Below are 17,442 nucleotides of genomic sequence, written 5' to 3' on the forward strand. Positions count from 1 at the left end.
CACCTGATGCACCTATTGGGGAGGTAGCTGGGGTCATGTTGTGGACATTTAGACCAAGATTATGGGAAGGGCCTGGGGCTGGTGCTGCTACAGGAGGACCTGGAGGGTTTTCTCTCTGTGGAGAGGTAAGTGGGGTAGAGGGCTGTGAAGTCTGTCCACCAGCAAGTCGAGCAAGGCGCCTCCGTCGGATCTAAAAAACAAAGATATAATTTTAAAGGTATTAAAAAAAATTTACCTTTATGCAGTATTTGAAATTTTACAAATTGAGGCATAAAAGTATCCCAATTGGTTCTCACAACAAGCATCACATTCCTTATTTTATATATGAAGAATTGAACAGCTCAGAAGTTGACTTGACAAGTATCACTTGGTCTAGACTTTCCAAGGAGCAGAACACAGGCTCATCTGATAATAACAATAATTTCACTGGTATAGAACACTAGAAAAACCACCCTCTGATAACCTTGCATATACAATTTTGTCAGTTAAACTCTTTACTATTTGATTTAAAAATCTAGCCCAGTCTGTTGATATAGAATGAACCCAATGGCGGGGGGGGGGGGGGGGGAATTAATATTTGCCTAATTAAAATTACTTAAAAGAAGCAGTTGGTCTAGTGGATAGAGGAAAGATTTTGAAATCATGTGTGAATTCATTCTGGCACCAAGTTTCAGGACCATGGCTTTAGATATATATTATATGATAAATGAAACCCCAGAAACCATGGAATCCAAATACCTCATTGCAGGGATTAGGAAAATTAGCTACAAATAGTTCATTCCAATTCTTCTCTTTCTATCTTCAGATTCAGACAGACTAATGAATGAGGAATAGAAAGCTATGCCCTCTGGCCAGAAGCTAGAGTCCATAAGAGGGCAATGAGGCTAGCAGCACAAGGAAGGCAAATGCCAGATGTAAGACACTGAGAGCCACTGAAATGCTTTGACCAGGGGGATGACATGTTCAGATCTATGGGCCTTATGAAGACTGGGACAGTTAGGTAGAAGATAAGAGAAAAAGAAGGGTTAGGAGAATCTTGAAAGGAAACTGGAGGAAGGGCAATAAGAGTATGATACAATGGTAGCAGGGAGACCGAAATGGAGATGGACACAAATGAGGCAGTGGGAATGTAATCAATGGGATTTGGAAACTGCCTGGATAGAGTACATGAGACACCATTAACCAATAGGTATGTCTGGAGAGGGGCAATCTTGTTAACTTCCTATCTACACCATTCTTACATCCACTCCCCAGTTCTTCATTTGAAGGCTTCTGCTCTACATAAGCAGCACCTCTTTCAGCATCTTACCTTAGGTCTAATTTCAATAGCCTCCTAACTCATCTTCCCTTTTACAACTTACCCCTCTCACAGCTGCCAAATAAATGTGTATTTCTATTTCTATTCCTAAAACATATTGTAACCATGTTACATTCCCTGGTAAAAAAAAATCTTCAATAACTACCTCTTGCCTGAAAGATAAGATGGAAAATCCTCAGCCTGGTATTTAAAACTCTCAACCATCTGGTGCCCAGAAACCTTCCTAGTACAGTTTTATATGGTTGCATTTTCTGCAGTCTGTTCTAGTCACAGTGCCTTGAAAGCAGCTGTCTAACAGGACCCTTCCATCTCCTACTTCCTCACATTTCCCTGTCTGACACACTCTCTTCCCTTTCATCCCATAAAATCCCACCATCTCTAACATGAGGCTCTTCCTAATTCTCATAAACAGTGATTATACAAAATTTTATTGTATCTTCTCAGTAGAATAAAAGCTTTCTGAGAACAGAACCCCAAGTACAATAGCTGACACAAAGAAGGTACTGAAGAAGTGATTACTGAATTAAACAATGAGCACAAGAAGCACTATCAGTATTGTTTTGAAATACATAAAACAGGAAAATCCCCACCATTTAACTTCAAATGCAGTACTTATAAAGCCAGTATCCCCAGGGAAGACTAACCACTAAATTGTTACTGGAGGTGAGATCTGAAGAAGAAAATAATGATCAATGTGAAGTGTTATGCCTTTCATACCAATGAAATCACAATGTGGGCCACCAAATTCTGCTTTCCACTCCTATAAGCCCAGACAAGAAACGATGGTCAAATTTTCTTGGTTAACTCTACTAGAAAATTTTATCCCAAAGACAAAAGCCAATTCACATGCACTATCTAAAATACATTTAATTGATAAAAATGATTTAGTTATATATATATTAAAATAGGTATAATATGCAAAGTACCACTAAAAAACATTTCCCTTATACAAGTATTTTTCTATTCTTTTATTAAAGCAGTCTTTTCATTAATATTTTCTTTAGCTAAAAACTGCTTTAATTATATTTCTTTAAAGATACATTACTTTTTCAGAATACTGGAAGAAGATCAGAAGCTCCACAAAACCTCTTGTTATACTTGCCTCCTCTTATAAATGAAGAAAAACACACTGTTATAAATGGGAAAAGTGGAGAAGATATCAATAGAGGGGTATGTGATTTTTAGTTAATTTAATTCAGTCTGTCAGAAACAAAAGCATAATTGTTGACCTCTTACAGAATTGTTATTTTTAACTTAGAGTCTCTGCTCCTTCCACATAGCAAAAAGTATAATATGATGTTCCTGAAGGTACAGTAATATCTCAAAGAACTTACTGAATCAAATATTACATTTTGTTTACCATAATTTGTCATGTGTCCCAAAGTCCAAACAGAAGATTAACTCTGAATAAACAAGGTTCTCCAAATGTCTGTTTGTAGATGGGATCACACTAGATCCACAGAACCTTTTACTGAGCCAGTGATTTTATATAGACAATTCAAAGAGACTGGCCTAGGAATCTACAGAGAAAAAAACAAAGTGGAAGAAGAATGCACTTGGATCCAGATGAAGACAATGTGGACAGCTCAGCAGTATGGCATCATCAGTACATGTAAATTTTGTACAGGTACTACAGGAAAAGAATGAGCTGGAGTAAAAAAAGATAATGAAGAGGTTGGGCTAGATCACATTTGGAAAACAGCAGTTCAGTCAATAATTACAAGTATGCCACAAAATTTCTAATTTAAATAACTTCCAAGTGATGCAGTATGGTCTTTTGTTTGTTTGTTTGTTTTTAGGTTTTAGCAAGGCAAAGGGGGTTAAGTGGCTTGCCCAAGGCCACACAGCTAGGCAATTATTAAATGTCTGAGACCGGATTTGAACCCAGGTACTCCTGACTCCAGGGCCGGTGCTCTATCCACTGTGCCACCTAGCTGCCCACAGTCATACTAGGAGATTGTGAGGCCCAAAGAGATCTTGTTGGTAAAGCACTCTGCAAACATTACCACACCACATGTATGCCAGTCAGAGGAAAGACCTGGTTTCAAATCTGACCTTAGAAACTTACTAGCTGGTGATTCTGGGCATGTCCACAATCAGTCTGTAAAATGGGCATAATCATAGCATTCACCTCACAGGGTTGTTGTGAGACTCAAACCTTAAAGCACAGTATAAATCCTAGTCATTCCTACTTCTTCCATGTTCTCATTAGGCATGGTGGAGTTTTTCCTCTAGGGGGCCTGTGTGTCATCCTGGGCTCCAGATGGAGACACTAATCAGCTGGGGCCACCCCAGAGACCCTGCTCAAATCCTCCCTGTGTCCTCTGGATCAGAGATGAGGGTCGAGCCTGGGGCTCACTACTCATACTCTCCAGGGAATCCTTCTCAGTCTGGCTGCAGGCTTTTCTCACCAAGCTGCTCCTGACACAAATTTCCAGCTAGCTTCCTAGTCTTACACAAGACCCCTATACAGGAAATGATCAAGTCCCTCACAACCAACCAACCCAGTCAGTTCACCAAACAGATTTCAAAAGCATTAAAATTAATCAAGGCATTTTTTCACTTATTTGTAAAACCTATGGTTGCTTCAGTAGAGGTGGTCGGACCTTGTCCACACCTCTTTCAGATCAAGATATCCTCTTCACACTAGACAAAGGGGCTTCACCTTGTGTGTGATCTGGACCCCTAGGGCAGTGTGAGGAAGCCTCAGTATCTCCAGCTTTATAAAATTCTAGTAGAAGGAAACAATATATTTCAATTAGGGGCTGCTGAAAATATGTAATTCTTTTTCTCTTTTAAATTCATAGATCACCTAAAATCTAGCCAAGGAGGCAAGGGGCATGTCTGAAGCTCAGGATGCAAATCCCTAACCTTGAGTCACCAGATCCTGACATGGTACCTTAAAGTACTATGCTAGTACTAAGCTAGTTGCAATTATTAGGAAGGACCTCGGCATTGAGACAGCCCCTGTGCACCAGATGTTCTTCTCTGCTGAGAAAATAGGCAAACAAGTACAATGACCTGCCCAGGGTCTGAGGCAATGTCTGAATCCAGGTCTCCCTGGCTCTAAGGTCAGCTCTATGTACTGTCCCACCTGGCTACCTCTATCTGCTTCAGTCTGGTGAGGAGTGCAGAAGCTGGGTGGGGAGACTTCCATAGCACACCCCCCCCCCCCCAACAATCCTGGCCTGCAACAGGAATTCACCACTTCCTAGAGTCAACATTTCCTGATGCAGGGCTTCGTCTCCAAGATCCGACCTCATGCGGAGAGGCAGCAGGGGCCAGGTCATATCAGACTTGGTCAAACCCCTTGCCAGTCTCATCTCACACTGAGGGGGAGATTTCTTCCCTCTTCAGGCTTTCCTTCTCATGAGGGAAGAGGAAGAGCAGTGGGAAGGGGGGCTTCCTCCTCCTTTTGCACTTTTCCTGTCTAACCTCTGGAGCAATGAAAAGGGATGTGCATGGGACCCTGACTATAGGCCTTCCATCTGGAGCTGCCTTTGTCTCTTGTCTGATCTCTAGACATTTTGGGAAGAAGCGATGCCTTCCATTCAAGAACAGATTCTTGTATCTGATTATACTCTCATCCCGGTGATTCTGAACCTCAGAGGTCATCTTCTAAAACACCATTCCCATCCCTCACCACCTAACTCCTTAGTGCCATCCCTCTCAAGCTTCCCCCTCCCAAAGTTCCAAACACTACCAGTCCCTTCCACTGCGTCATCCAGAATGTCTATTCTAGAAATCCCATCTTCTGGCCATTACCGAAACTTGGCTCCCCTTTGACCCAGCATCCCTGGCTGTGCCTTCCCCCCCCTTCCTTTTGGCACGCTGGGGGAGGCAGGAGAGCTGGAATACCCTGTTGTTCCCCCCACCATGGTCAATTCCAGGTTCTCCTCATTCTACCATCATTGGAAACCTATTTTTCTTCCACTTAGGTTCACAATCTTCATCTCTACCCCCTCAAACAGTGTCTTGAACTGTTCTCCAGACTTCCAGTGCACAACCACTCACAGATTTTCCCTCTGACCTTTCCACTCCCATGTCCCCCATTAAACCCCTCCCCCCCACACCACACACCTATATATACAACGTTTCCAGCTTCCCATTGTGTATTCTCTTCCCCACTGGATTGTAAATCCTTGTCTTTCTTTTTTATTTGTGTTGCCAGTGCTTTGCAATATTTGGCAAATACTAAAGTACTTTACAAATGACTCCTAAATTAAACTTAAATTCCCCAATTCTCACCTTCTTACTAGGAAATTCCAACCTATATACTGACTCTCCTTCAAAAACCCTCTAACTCTGCAGATCTTCAGCCTACTCATTAAACCACCAACTTCAAACCACCCACAAAGAGGGTCAAAGTCTTGATGTTGCCATCACCTACAAATGTGTCACCACCATGTTCAAGAATTCCTAAATCCTTACCTATCATCTATTGGCTTTCACTTCTACCTTCCCTTTCCAAACCCTAATCTTCATCTGTACACAACCTTCAATCCTTTATCCTATCAATTCTCTCCCAAGCCATCTTCCCTGTACTAATCACCTCTCCTCCTCTTTTCCCTATCTTGTCCCCTTGATGAACCAATTCAGCTCTACACTATCCTCTTCTGGAGTTCCTAGTTTCCTTATTATTTCACCAATTAAGCCTGACCCTAACCCTCAGCTTCGGATCACTGCTACCCTCTGCTACCTCACGCTGTTGAACAAAGGAGGAGACAATCATATGTGTTCTGAATGGATCTACTACAAATCTATATTATACAACTTCAACTGAGTCCTCACTACTACTAGAATCATAGATTTAGAATTTCAAGACACCACTGTTATTGTTTCATTGCTTTTTCAGACATGGTCATGACCCCATTTGGGATTTTCTAGGCAAAGATATTGGAGTGGCCTGCCATCTTTCTCCAGCTTATTTTACAGATAAGGAAATTGAGGCAAACAGAATAAAGTGAATTGCCCAGGGTCACACAGCTAGTGTCTGAGGCCAGATATGGACTCAGGAAGATGAGTCTTCCTGCCTCCAGACTAGGCACTCTATCCACTGTACTACCACCTTAGAGGGCCTTAACAACCCCCTCATTTTATGGCTTTGACAACTAAAGCCCTGAAAGATTAAAAGGGTGTGGTCACACAAATAATTAGTAGAACAAGGAAGCAAACAGATCTACTACCTCCTATCTAAGTGTCCTTTCCCATATTCTACAAGGCCCCTCTCTTTCAAGTTGGGTAAGAAGGATAAAACAAAAATAGTCAACAAGGAAATGCAAATAAGGGAGATTCCCAGACAGTAGTCAATTATCCACTAGTTCTAGTAGAACTAAATCCAGAGAACTTTGAGAACTTACAGATGCATCTGCCATAGCCCTGTTAGGGGTCTTTGAGAACAGACCTGAAGAATTCTCTCCCAACTTGGAGAGTGACACTACTCTCCTGGTTCTCCTCCTGTTCAAATATTCCTCCTTCAGGTGGAATAGTTTATTGAAATACCATTCAGCAAGTGAGTCTTACCAGTATTCTGAACGGATCCCTCTTCCAGTCTTTAGTCCTCTCAAACTAGTTGTTTTGCCCATGACCAGTAGTTTTTCCCCTTTTCATATCATTGGTCAGCAGCTGGATTTTTTTTTAACTGATCCAATTACTTGTTCTTCCAATATCAAGAAGTCCATACCACATATCAGAGGAATCAGTCAGTTAATTCCAGATGTCAGGTCTTCTGATGGTTTGAAGAAATGAGTCCTTAATTCTTGACATTCTCTTTTTTTTTTCTTTCCTTTGAACTGTGATAAGACTGATCCTTCCTCACACCAACAGTGCTTCCATTATCTCTTTAAGCCCTTCTTTTTAAGAGCTTTCATCTTTTGACATTTCCTTGAGAGTACTAGTCACTCTTAAAAACCACGGTATTAAAAACAAAAGAATAAAATATATATGTATGGCAAGTAGACAACAAGCATTTGTTAAAAGTCAAGACTGAAATGAAGATTCATCACTGAAGATTGAAGTGAAAAAGAGAATTCTGATAGTAGTGTAAAAGGTTGAAGGAGTGGGGGAGACAGTAACAGGAAGAATAAGGAGAAGGAAGGGGATTCAAGATAATTCAGAACTGTGGGCATCAGGAACTGACTAAACAAGAGTGAAGGAAGAAAGGAGAATCCTGGACAGATCCAAGATTATAAATGGGAGAGTTGCCTGAAGAATGAGAAAAGGAGAGTGAGAAATCTTTGTCCTTGAAGAAGACCATATCATGGGGGTGATGTCATGAAAAACACATGAATTGGATTGAGTTGGGGGGGATGGGCTGTGTTAAGTCACCAGTCTCACTTTCTCCTTTGGAGTCATCTGGGTCCAGTGGTAAAATATGAATCTGGATGACTGGAGATGGCTCTGGATGAAGGCAATCAGGGTGAAGTGACTTGCTCAAGGTCACACAGTAAGTCATGTGTTCTCCTGAATCCAAGGCAAGTCAATGCTCTACCTACTGTACCTCCTAGCAGCCTCTAGAGAGATAAATAAGCAGGAAGGAGGACTGGGCTGAGGAGGGAAGAAAACAACCTAAGAAGCTAGGAGATATGCAGGTGGGGATGATCTGAGGGCAGCATCCCTCCAATAAAGAAGTCAGAAGGGAGGTCAGGTCCAGAGATGTAGATTTGATAGTAAAGTGCAAAAGGTGAGGGTGGAAGCCCTAAGGCTTCCAAGGATAAAAAGAGTAGAAGGAAAGGGGGCTATGAAGGGTTTTAAGAACCAAACAGGATTTTCTATTTAATCTCCAAGAGAGGGTCTGAAGTCTATTAAATGGGGGGGGGGGGGGCAGAGGTGACACGGCCAGACTTGCACACTTTGGAGAGACACAAGGTGGGTAGGCTGACCATTGGCATCAGGGTTTCTGCTGTGTGAGTGGGGAGAAGAGGGTGTATGAGAGAGACTGCAAAGGAAAAAACAACAAAACCTGGCAACAAACTGGTTATATAGGTCAAGTAGGAGGAAAAATCAAGGAAGAGGTTGTGAGCCTGGGCAACTGAGAGCAAGCAATGCTCACCAAGTGACAGACAAGGGAATTTACAGGCTTGAAGTACAGTTCTTGTCTATCTTGGTTGGATATTTAACTGGCAAGCCTTAAGGGGAATATGACTGCTATCTTCAAAATTCAAATGAAAAAGAATTAAGGGTTCTTTTGCTTGGCTCAAAAGAACAAATTGAAGCAGATTTTAGCTCCTTATAAGTAAAAACTTGTTAATAATTAAAGCTGTCCAAAACCCAATGGGCTGCTTTAGGAAGCTGTAAACTCCACATCACTGGAGGTCTTCAAGGAGAGGCAGCATGATCACTTTTTGGGAACGTTACATGTAGGTGAGATTCATTATTCAGGTTAAGTTTTGGACTGGATGACCTTGGCATGTCCTTTCAAATACTGAGATGCTATGATTCAGTCTGAGTCAGCAATGAGATGAAGCAGCCAAAGAGCCAATGTGATGTGAAGCTGCATTAGCAAAGGGCAGCCCAATTCAGGGATTTCAGTTTTGTACACAGTAGTCTTTTTCTGTTCTTTGTATGGGAAGATTGTCATGTTTTTAATTTCTTTCAAGTTCATAACTTTTATTTTAACAAAGACCTTTAAGATCTCCCTCCTCTGATTCTAGAAAACCTATGAATAAGAAATATGTAAGTTGACCTTCTTATATCAAGCAGAATGAATAATAACATACAGCTCTGAAAGGTTTACAAAACAGTGTCCTCACAAAAATTCTGAAGCAGGTAAATCATTGTACTTGCAGAGAAATGAAGTAACTCCCTCCCTGGGTCACACAGCTACATAAACATTCAAGGCAGGACCTGAACTTCAGTCTTCCCCAAGATCAATAGCTTTTCCCCTATCATGTGCTGACCCACTTCCCTATATCATTTCAACTCTAATCCAGAAAAAAAGACATTATTTTAAGTTTAAAAAAAAATCCAAGAAGCAGTTAATAGATGTTTTTGTGGTGTGTGTGTGTGCACACAGACAGATACAGACACAGACATGGATGAATCCAAGATTTGAAATTTGATTTGTGAAAAAGGTGGCTGGCAAAAGAAAAACCAATTCCAGCTCCCCAGAATTCCTGGAGCCCTTGACCTCTACTTGTCCCTCCTCTCTTGCCAGCTCCCCCAGCATCCTTCAACCTCAACTTCAACTCCATCATCCATAGGAAGCCTTTGTCAATGCTCATGACAATGCCAGTGGTGTTTCTTGGGGATTCAAGTCAACTGAATCTGTCTAGATCTTCCCTGTAAACCTGTCTGGTGTCTTCCCCTCAGACTGGGAGCCTTTGGGAGCAGAGACTAGTTCTGTCTTTCTTTCTGTCCCTACTGTTGTCTGGTGCATGGTGAGCGCTTAATGACTAATATGGCCAAGGTAAAAATTTATTTTGCTTCACTATGAATATGTTTTGTTTCTCTTTTTTTCTTACTTAGGAGGAGATGGGAGGGAAGAGGATATAAATGCTTGTTAATTTAAAAAATACTCATTAAAAATAAAATTTGAAAATATTCATTAAAGGACAAAATAAGAAAGCAACTCAAAACTGTTCAATAACAGTTATAAAACTTCCATATCCTTTGATCCAACAATTCCACTACTGAACTTATAGTCTATGAACCTATTTGTTTACAGCTAATTTTATTTGCTATAATATTTAATTGCAAATAAGTTTAAAAATGGAAAAAACTATGTGACCATGTTAGGGACTGTTGTGTGTAGGAGCACTGTAAACTATCATCACCTGGTGTCCTTGAGCATCAGAGCCTTATTTTACTAAGTGCCAAGGGAGTGGAAGTGGATTAGAGACTGGGAGGGATATTTAAGCACTGGTATTTAGTTCAATAAATGGAGTACTTGTCATCCTTATCTCCTGCCCCTTCAACACTGGCCTGGGGAAGATTGAGGGAGTCCAGAAAGGGACTCAATATACGACATATGAACTAGGACTCAACATGACCACAGATTGGGTAAGAATTAAATTACATTAGATGAACACAAAGGTATATTATACTATCATGAGAAACAATGACTAAGAAGAATTCAAAGAAATGTGTTAAGAATTATACAAAGTTTTGCAAAGGGAAGAAAATGGGTCTAAAAGAAAAACACATGGAAAGGAGGAAACCAAATGAACCACAAAATTTAGGTTAAAGACAATGGACAATGTTGGTGGCTCTTTAAGTACAAGAACCAAAGTTAGGGTCCTCTCAAAGTTTACCTCACTGTAATTTGGCAAAGATTACAAAGTAAGTGTTAGAGGACTGGATTACAGTAGGTACAGTGGGAATTGTTCAGACTATTCTGGATATCAAGACCCAGTTAAGCCATTCCTGAGAAAATACGTTGCCGCAAAAGGTACAGATGGAAGTTAGACACAAGGGTTCTATGAAAAACAACCTAATTATAGCAACAATTTTTCTGGACATGCACAATAGAAAAATATTCTGGAGGACAGCAAAAAAAATTCTGGTAAAATAATATAAAGGATTATTCTTAAGAAATTAATATTTTTATCTGTGTTTTGTAAATTGGGTATTTTGTTCCTTCCCCTTCTTTGAGAACAGGGGCTGCCACTTTTGTTTTGGTGCCCTTAGCCCCAGGCAGAGTCTACCACATAGCAGGCACCTAATATATTCTTGTCATCTTTGTCATTTTTTATTCAAGGAAATATAGTAAGATTTATATGAATCAATGCAAAATGAAACAGAAGCAAAAGAACATCTCTAAGAGAAAGCAGAATTTTAAGCTATTAAAAAAATTAGAGAAGGTACTGGAGAAGATGATAAAGCTGAACAGCTGTTGCTGGCAAGGAAGCAGATGTCCAGGACAGAATGTTGTCTACCTTGTCCAGAATCACTGTGTCCAGGTGGCTTTGCTTAACTGGCTTTCTTTGTTATAAAAGAGGCTCAATTTGGGTGGGATGGGAGAGAAGTTCAGGAATGAATCATGCAAAAATAAATACCATAAACAGACTTATTTTTAAAAACTCTTAAAGATGCCCAACCTTCCTTATATTTTAGAAACAAGAATAACAAAGTCAAATAGTTACGCAGTATAAATCATTGGCAATCACTGCTAGAGTTTTTGCTTAACTATTTTCAAGGATTATACTTTTTTGTTTGGTTGATTTTATAAGATTTGTTTTAAAAAATTCATCAATAAAACAAGTTTGTTTTAAAAATTGTGTAGTGCAAGTATAACCTATATGTCAAATTGTTGAACATCTGGAGAGAGAGAGAATATGGAACTCAAAATTTTTATAAATGAATGTTAAAAATTGTCTTTACATGTAATTGGAAGAAAACCACATTTAAAGGGAAAAGACTGTGCAGTGCTTTCAATGATGCCAGATTGCATGGTAAAACAAAAGTCTTATCATGTTCATACCAATATTCTCCCATTGATGAAAAACAATTTTAAACCACCACCACCAAAAACAAACAAACAAACAAACAAACAAACCCACAAACCCATACAATCTCAAGTGACCAAAAGGCCAAGGGTTTTAAAACTACCAGGTAGGCACAACCAAGTTGTAACATACTAGCTATCTATAATACAAGAAGCAGCAAAGACAAGAATGGAAGATTTAAGCCCATCAGATGATGGAATAAGGTATAACATGGAACATTGAGGCAGCTAGGTGGTGAGGTGGAGAGAGCACCATCCCCAGAATCAGGAGTATATGAGTTCAAATGTGGTCTAAGGCACTAAACTTTCTAGGTGTGAGACCTTGGACAAGTCACCTAACCCTAATTATCTCATGTCCATGGCTATCTCCAGTCATCCTGATTCATATGTAGTCACTGGACCCAGATAACTCTGGAGAAAAGTTACACTGGTTGACTTAGCCCAGCATCCTCTCACTCAAATCCAATTCATGTGCTTGTCCTTGACCCTGATGTCATGGTCTTCTTTAAGAACAAAGGACAAGAGGCAGCTAGGTGGCGCAGTGGATAGAACACCAGCCCTGACCTGAGTTGAAATCGGACCTCAGACACTTGATAATTACCTAGCTGTGTGGCCTTGGGCAAGTCACTTAACCCCTTGCAAAAAAAAAAAGACAAACATAATCCCTCTACACCAGACCTTACATCTGCAAAGTGTTTATAATTTATAGTATTTTCCCATCCATTCACGTATTTCTACTAACAGAATGACATTAAATGTCTGTCTTAGAACATCAGAGCACAAAGTAAGAATACTTGACCAAAGTGAGCATTGGGGACAAGAAGCCCATCACAAAATGTTTACAATTTCAATGGTCTAGTGCTGGCTAGCTTATCTTGACATTCAATACCTTACTGAATTATGATGACACAGTATCACCTAATTTCACAGTATGCATTCACTTTCTGACCTGCCATATTTTAGGCCCCTGGAGTGGGCTCCAGAACTTTGTTGGATGAATTGTTACCTAGTCACAACTCCCTGTTACTTAAATCCTATGTGTAAGATTTAACATTTACCCCATTAGCAACAAGGTACCATGAAGAGGCTGGGCAAAAACCCCCACCAGCACCTGGTGTGTCTGCCTTCCTCAGTACTCTCTCCAATCCATTCCATCCTCATTAAGTCATTAAAGTGATTTTACAAAAGCAAGGGACTGACAATTTAACACCCTTATTGATTAAACTCCTGGGTCCCTGACATCTCCAGGAGTAAATACAAACAAAATGCTCTATCCATACCTAAAGCCCCCAGCCCCTCCTCCATTCCAGTCTCCTTATACTTCATTCCCCAATACATTCCCCAACTCTTTGACTCAGTGGTCCCTGGATTCCTGGTGTCCCATCAAAACCCTCCATCTTTCAGCTCCAGATATTTTCTCTGGTGATCCCTGGAATACTATCTCTTTTCAACTCTTCCTTTTTCTCTTAAGTTCTGACAAATCCTCCCTTCTTTAGGAAGTCTTCCCCAACCTTCCCCCTCTTAATTCTTATTTATGCTGTCACAGTTTGCTTTGTATATTTGTTTGCACACTACCTCCTCTAATTAGATGGTAAGGTCCCCAAGAAAAGGGATTGTCTTTTGCCTTTCTTTGTATCTCCACCCCACTTTCCAACAGTAACTGGCATTTATCAAATGCTTGTTAATTGTTATTACCATTTAATCAATGGAAATGATATTAAAGAAGAGGCCTCAGATGTGAGACTGTAAGCCCCTGAAGAGCAAGGGCAGCAAAGGGCCACAGTCCAGATCCCAGGCACTCCAAGAGACTTCCTCATAAGCTCACATCAAACCAGAGGACTTTCAGTGGCAATTCACTCACTTCTAGATCTATCCAACTGTTCAGCTTAGATTTTCTCACCATCTTTTCTACAAGAGTCTTTATCAAAAGCTCTACTTTCGCCATCTAGCTTCTGTATCTGATGCATCACAGTACTGCGCAGTCCTCCTGAAAGAAGAATCTGAGAAATGTTTACTACTAATTCTATCACTGAAAAGTGGTACAATGCCACTACTATGGCTGAGATGCAACAAGCTTCCATCAAAAGACAAAGAATAGGGGGCGGAGCCAAGATGGTGACAAGAGGCGATCATGTCTTAGGCTCTCATAAAATCTTCGAAACTAAGGACTTTAACTAAATTTTCGAGAGACAGAACCCACAGAGGGACCCAGTGAGGCAGTTCTCCTACTCAAGATAACCTGGAAAAGAGCAGAAAGGCTCTGCTCCCCAGGGTTGGAGGGGTGGCCCACCAGAGCTAAAGAATTTCAGCCTCCTGGAGGCAGCCCCAGGGCGCTGGGAGCAGCTTGGCCACTACATTCCAGATCCAGCAAACATAAGCAGGCGGAGCTGATAAGCAGGAACCCCCAGGGCATTGAGCTGAGGGAAGGGAGTGAAGAGAGACTGCCTAGCTCTGTCCTCTGCCCAAGGAACAGGACTCTGGGGCTCTGACCACATTCAGATCCTGATCCCAGTCTAGGCCCCCCCATAGAACAGCAGGGGCCCCCTCCACCTCAGCCCCATGGCAGAGGGGGAGCATATGGTCTTCCACAGACCAGGAGGGAAGACAGAGCCTCACACACTGAGACCCTTGTGGGAGTGTCCCAAAAGCTCAGGAAGCACCCCCAAAACAGGCTTAGGCAGGGAAAATGAGCAAGCAGAGAAAAAAGAGGAACACCATTGAGAAATATTTTGCATATGAGCCCAAGAAGGATCAATATACTCAGTCTGAAGATGAGGAAGCACAAGCTCCTGCATCTAAAGACTCCAAGAAAAACAGAAATTGGGCTCAGGCTATGACAGAGCTCAAAAAAGACTTTGAAAATCAAATGAGGGAGTTAGAAGAAAAACTGGGAAAAGAGAGGAGAGAGATGCAGGAAAAACATGAAAATGAAGTCAGCAGTCTAGTCAAGGAAATCCAAAAAAATGCTGAAGAAAATAGCATGCTAAAAACCAGCTTAGGTCCAATGGATAAAACAGTTCAAAAAGTTATGGAGGAGAAGAATGCTTTAAAAAGCAAAAGTGGCCAGATGGAAAAAAGAGATAAGAAAACTCTCTGAGGAAAACAAATCCTTCAGACAAAGAATAGAACTCAGGGAGATCGATGAATTTACGAGAAATCAGGACTTATTACTTCAAAACCAAAAGAATGAAAAATTAGAAGAAAATGTGAAACATCTCATTGAAAAAACAACTAATATGGAAAACAGATTTAGGAAAGATAATTTAAAAATTATTGGAATACCTGAAAGTCATGATCAGGAAAAGAGCCTTGACATCATTTTCAAAGAATTATTACAGGAAAATTGCCCTGATATCCTAGAAGCAGAGGGCAAAATAGAAATGGAGGGAATCCACCAATTCCACCCCCCCCAGAAAAAGATCCCAAAAAACCAACCCCTAGGAATATTAAAGCCAAGTTCTAGAACTCCCAAGTCAAAGAGAAAATATTACAAGCAGCCAGAAGGACACAATTCAAATACCGTGGAGCTGCAGTCAGGATCACGCAGGACTTAGCAGCAACTACATTAAAAGCTCGTAGGGCTTGGAATATGATATACCGGAAGGCAAAAGAGCTTGGAATGCAACCGAAAATGAACTACCCAGCAAGGCTGAATGTCCTCTTCCAGGGAAAAAGATGGACTTTCAATGAACCAGGAGAATTTCAAATGTTCTTGTTGGAATGGCCAGAGCTGAACAGAATGTTTGATCTTCAAATACAGGACTCAGGTGAAGCATAGAGATTGGAGGAGAAGGGGAAAATATGAGGGACTTAATGATGATGAACTGCATGTATTCCTGCATAGAAAAATGACACTGATAATACTCATGTGAACCTTCTCAGTTAATAGAGCAGGTAGAAAGAACTTTTATAGTTGAAGCACAGGAGAAAGCTGAATTCGACGATAAAAATATGGTATAAAAATGGAGTCAACAGAAAAAAGGGAAATGTAATGGGAGAAAGAAAAAAGGAGGGGGGCAATAGGCCAAGATATTTCATATACTAAGATTTTTCTTTATTACAATGAGCTATTGCAATGATATGGAAGGGGGGAAGACAAGGGGGAATGAGGGAACCTTTGCTCTCATCAGAGGTGGCTAGGAGAGGAAACAGCATTTATACTCAATAGGGTATAGGCATCTGGAATAAGAAGGAGGGGGGAGCAGGGGGAAGAGGGGGGATGTGAATAAAGGAGGACAGGATGGACCATGGGGGGAGAGTGGCCAGATATAACACATTTTCTTTTTTACTTCTTGCAAGGGGCTGGGATTGGATGGCCTGTCCTGGACCACAGGGCCAGGTGGATGCTGGGCCTAAGGGGTGGTATGGGGGCTCAGGGCCTCTTGGCCCCAGGACCAGGGATCTGTCTGCTGCGCCACTCAGCTACCCTACAGCAGAGTCAGAGTGAAAGGAGAGAGAATATATAGTACATGGTAGTGGAGAAATACAAAAGGAGGGAGTTGCGATCAGCAATGGCAACAGTGGAAAAATACAGAAGTAACTTTTGCGATGGACTTATCATAAGGAATATGATCCACCCACAACAGAGTTCTTGGTGTTGGAACAAAGACTGAAGCACATTTTTTATTTATTATTTTTTTTGGGGGGTGCAGGGCAAATGGGGGCTGGGTGGCCTGCCTGGGGCCACACAGCAGGGTGATCATCGGGTGTCTGAGGCCAGATTTGGACCCGGGTGCTCCTGGCTCAAGGGCCAATGCTCTGTCCACCACCCAGCCACCCCTACTATTATTACTATTTTATTTTAGGTCTTTTTTTTCTTTTTTTGGTTTTTTGCAGGGCAGTGGGTTTGGGGTGGCTTGTATGTCACATGGCTGGGTGATTTTTGGGTGTATGGGGCCGGATATGGGCTCAGGTGCTCCTGGCTCCAGGGCTGGTGCTCCATCCATTGCGCCACCTGGCCATACCTACAATTATTACTATTATTTTTTTTAATTTTAATTTTTTTCTCTCCCCTTTATCGCTCAAGCGAGTCTATATTTTTTGGAGGGAGGGGGGTATTTTGTTTACTCTTAAACAAGAATATTTTATTAATGTATAAAAACATTATTTGTACAAAATGAGAATAAATATTAAATATTAAAGTGAAAAAAAAAGACAAAGACTCTATGGCATGGCAGAGGCTTTAAGAATGTCTCATACCTAGAAACTAGGAGGGATGGGAATTCAGGGAAGCCTGGAGGGATTTGTATGAACTGATGCTGAGCGAGATGAGCAGAACCAGAAAAACACTGTATACCCTAACAGCAACATGGGGGTGATGATCAACCTTGATGGACTCACTCATTCCATCAGTGCAACAATCAGGGACAATTTGGGTCTGTTTGTGATGGAGAATACCATCTGTATCCAGATAAAGAACCGTGGAGTTTGAACAAAGTTCAAGGACTTTCCCTTTAATTTAGGGGGAAAAAAAACCCTGATATTTTATTGTATGATCTTGTTATCTCTTATACTTTTTGTTTCTTCCTTAAGGATATGATTTCTCTCTCATCACACTCAATTTGGATCAATGTACAACATGGAAACAATGTAAAGACTGACAAATTGCTTTCTGTGGGGGGATGGGGAGGGAAATAAGATGGGGGAAAACTGTAAAACTCAAAATAAACAAAATCTTTAA

The 17,442-nt window shown here is 41.0% G+C and overlaps 1 protein-coding gene across 3 annotated transcripts in view; it reads right to left on the minus strand.

Moving 5' to 3' along the window:
- The window catches only part of UBE4B (ubiquitination factor E4B), a 124,791-nt gene that overhangs the window by 100,164 nt on the left and 7,185 nt on the right, over window positions 1–17,442 (minus strand). For all 3 annotated transcript variants that reach the window (XM_074218490.1, XM_074218491.1, XM_074218492.1), the window contains exon 2: window positions 4–190. In XM_074218490.1, the coding sequence (XP_074074591.1) occupies window positions 4–190 (187 nt within the window). The remainder of the gene's footprint in view (window positions 1–3; window positions 191–17,442) is intronic.

The sequence above is a fragment of the Macrotis lagotis genome, chromosome 1 (assembly GCF_037893015.1).
Source record: "Macrotis lagotis isolate mMagLag1 chromosome 1, bilby.v1.9.chrom.fasta, whole genome shotgun sequence".
Lineage (NCBI taxonomy): Eukaryota > Metazoa > Chordata > Mammalia > Peramelemorphia > Peramelidae > Macrotis > Macrotis lagotis.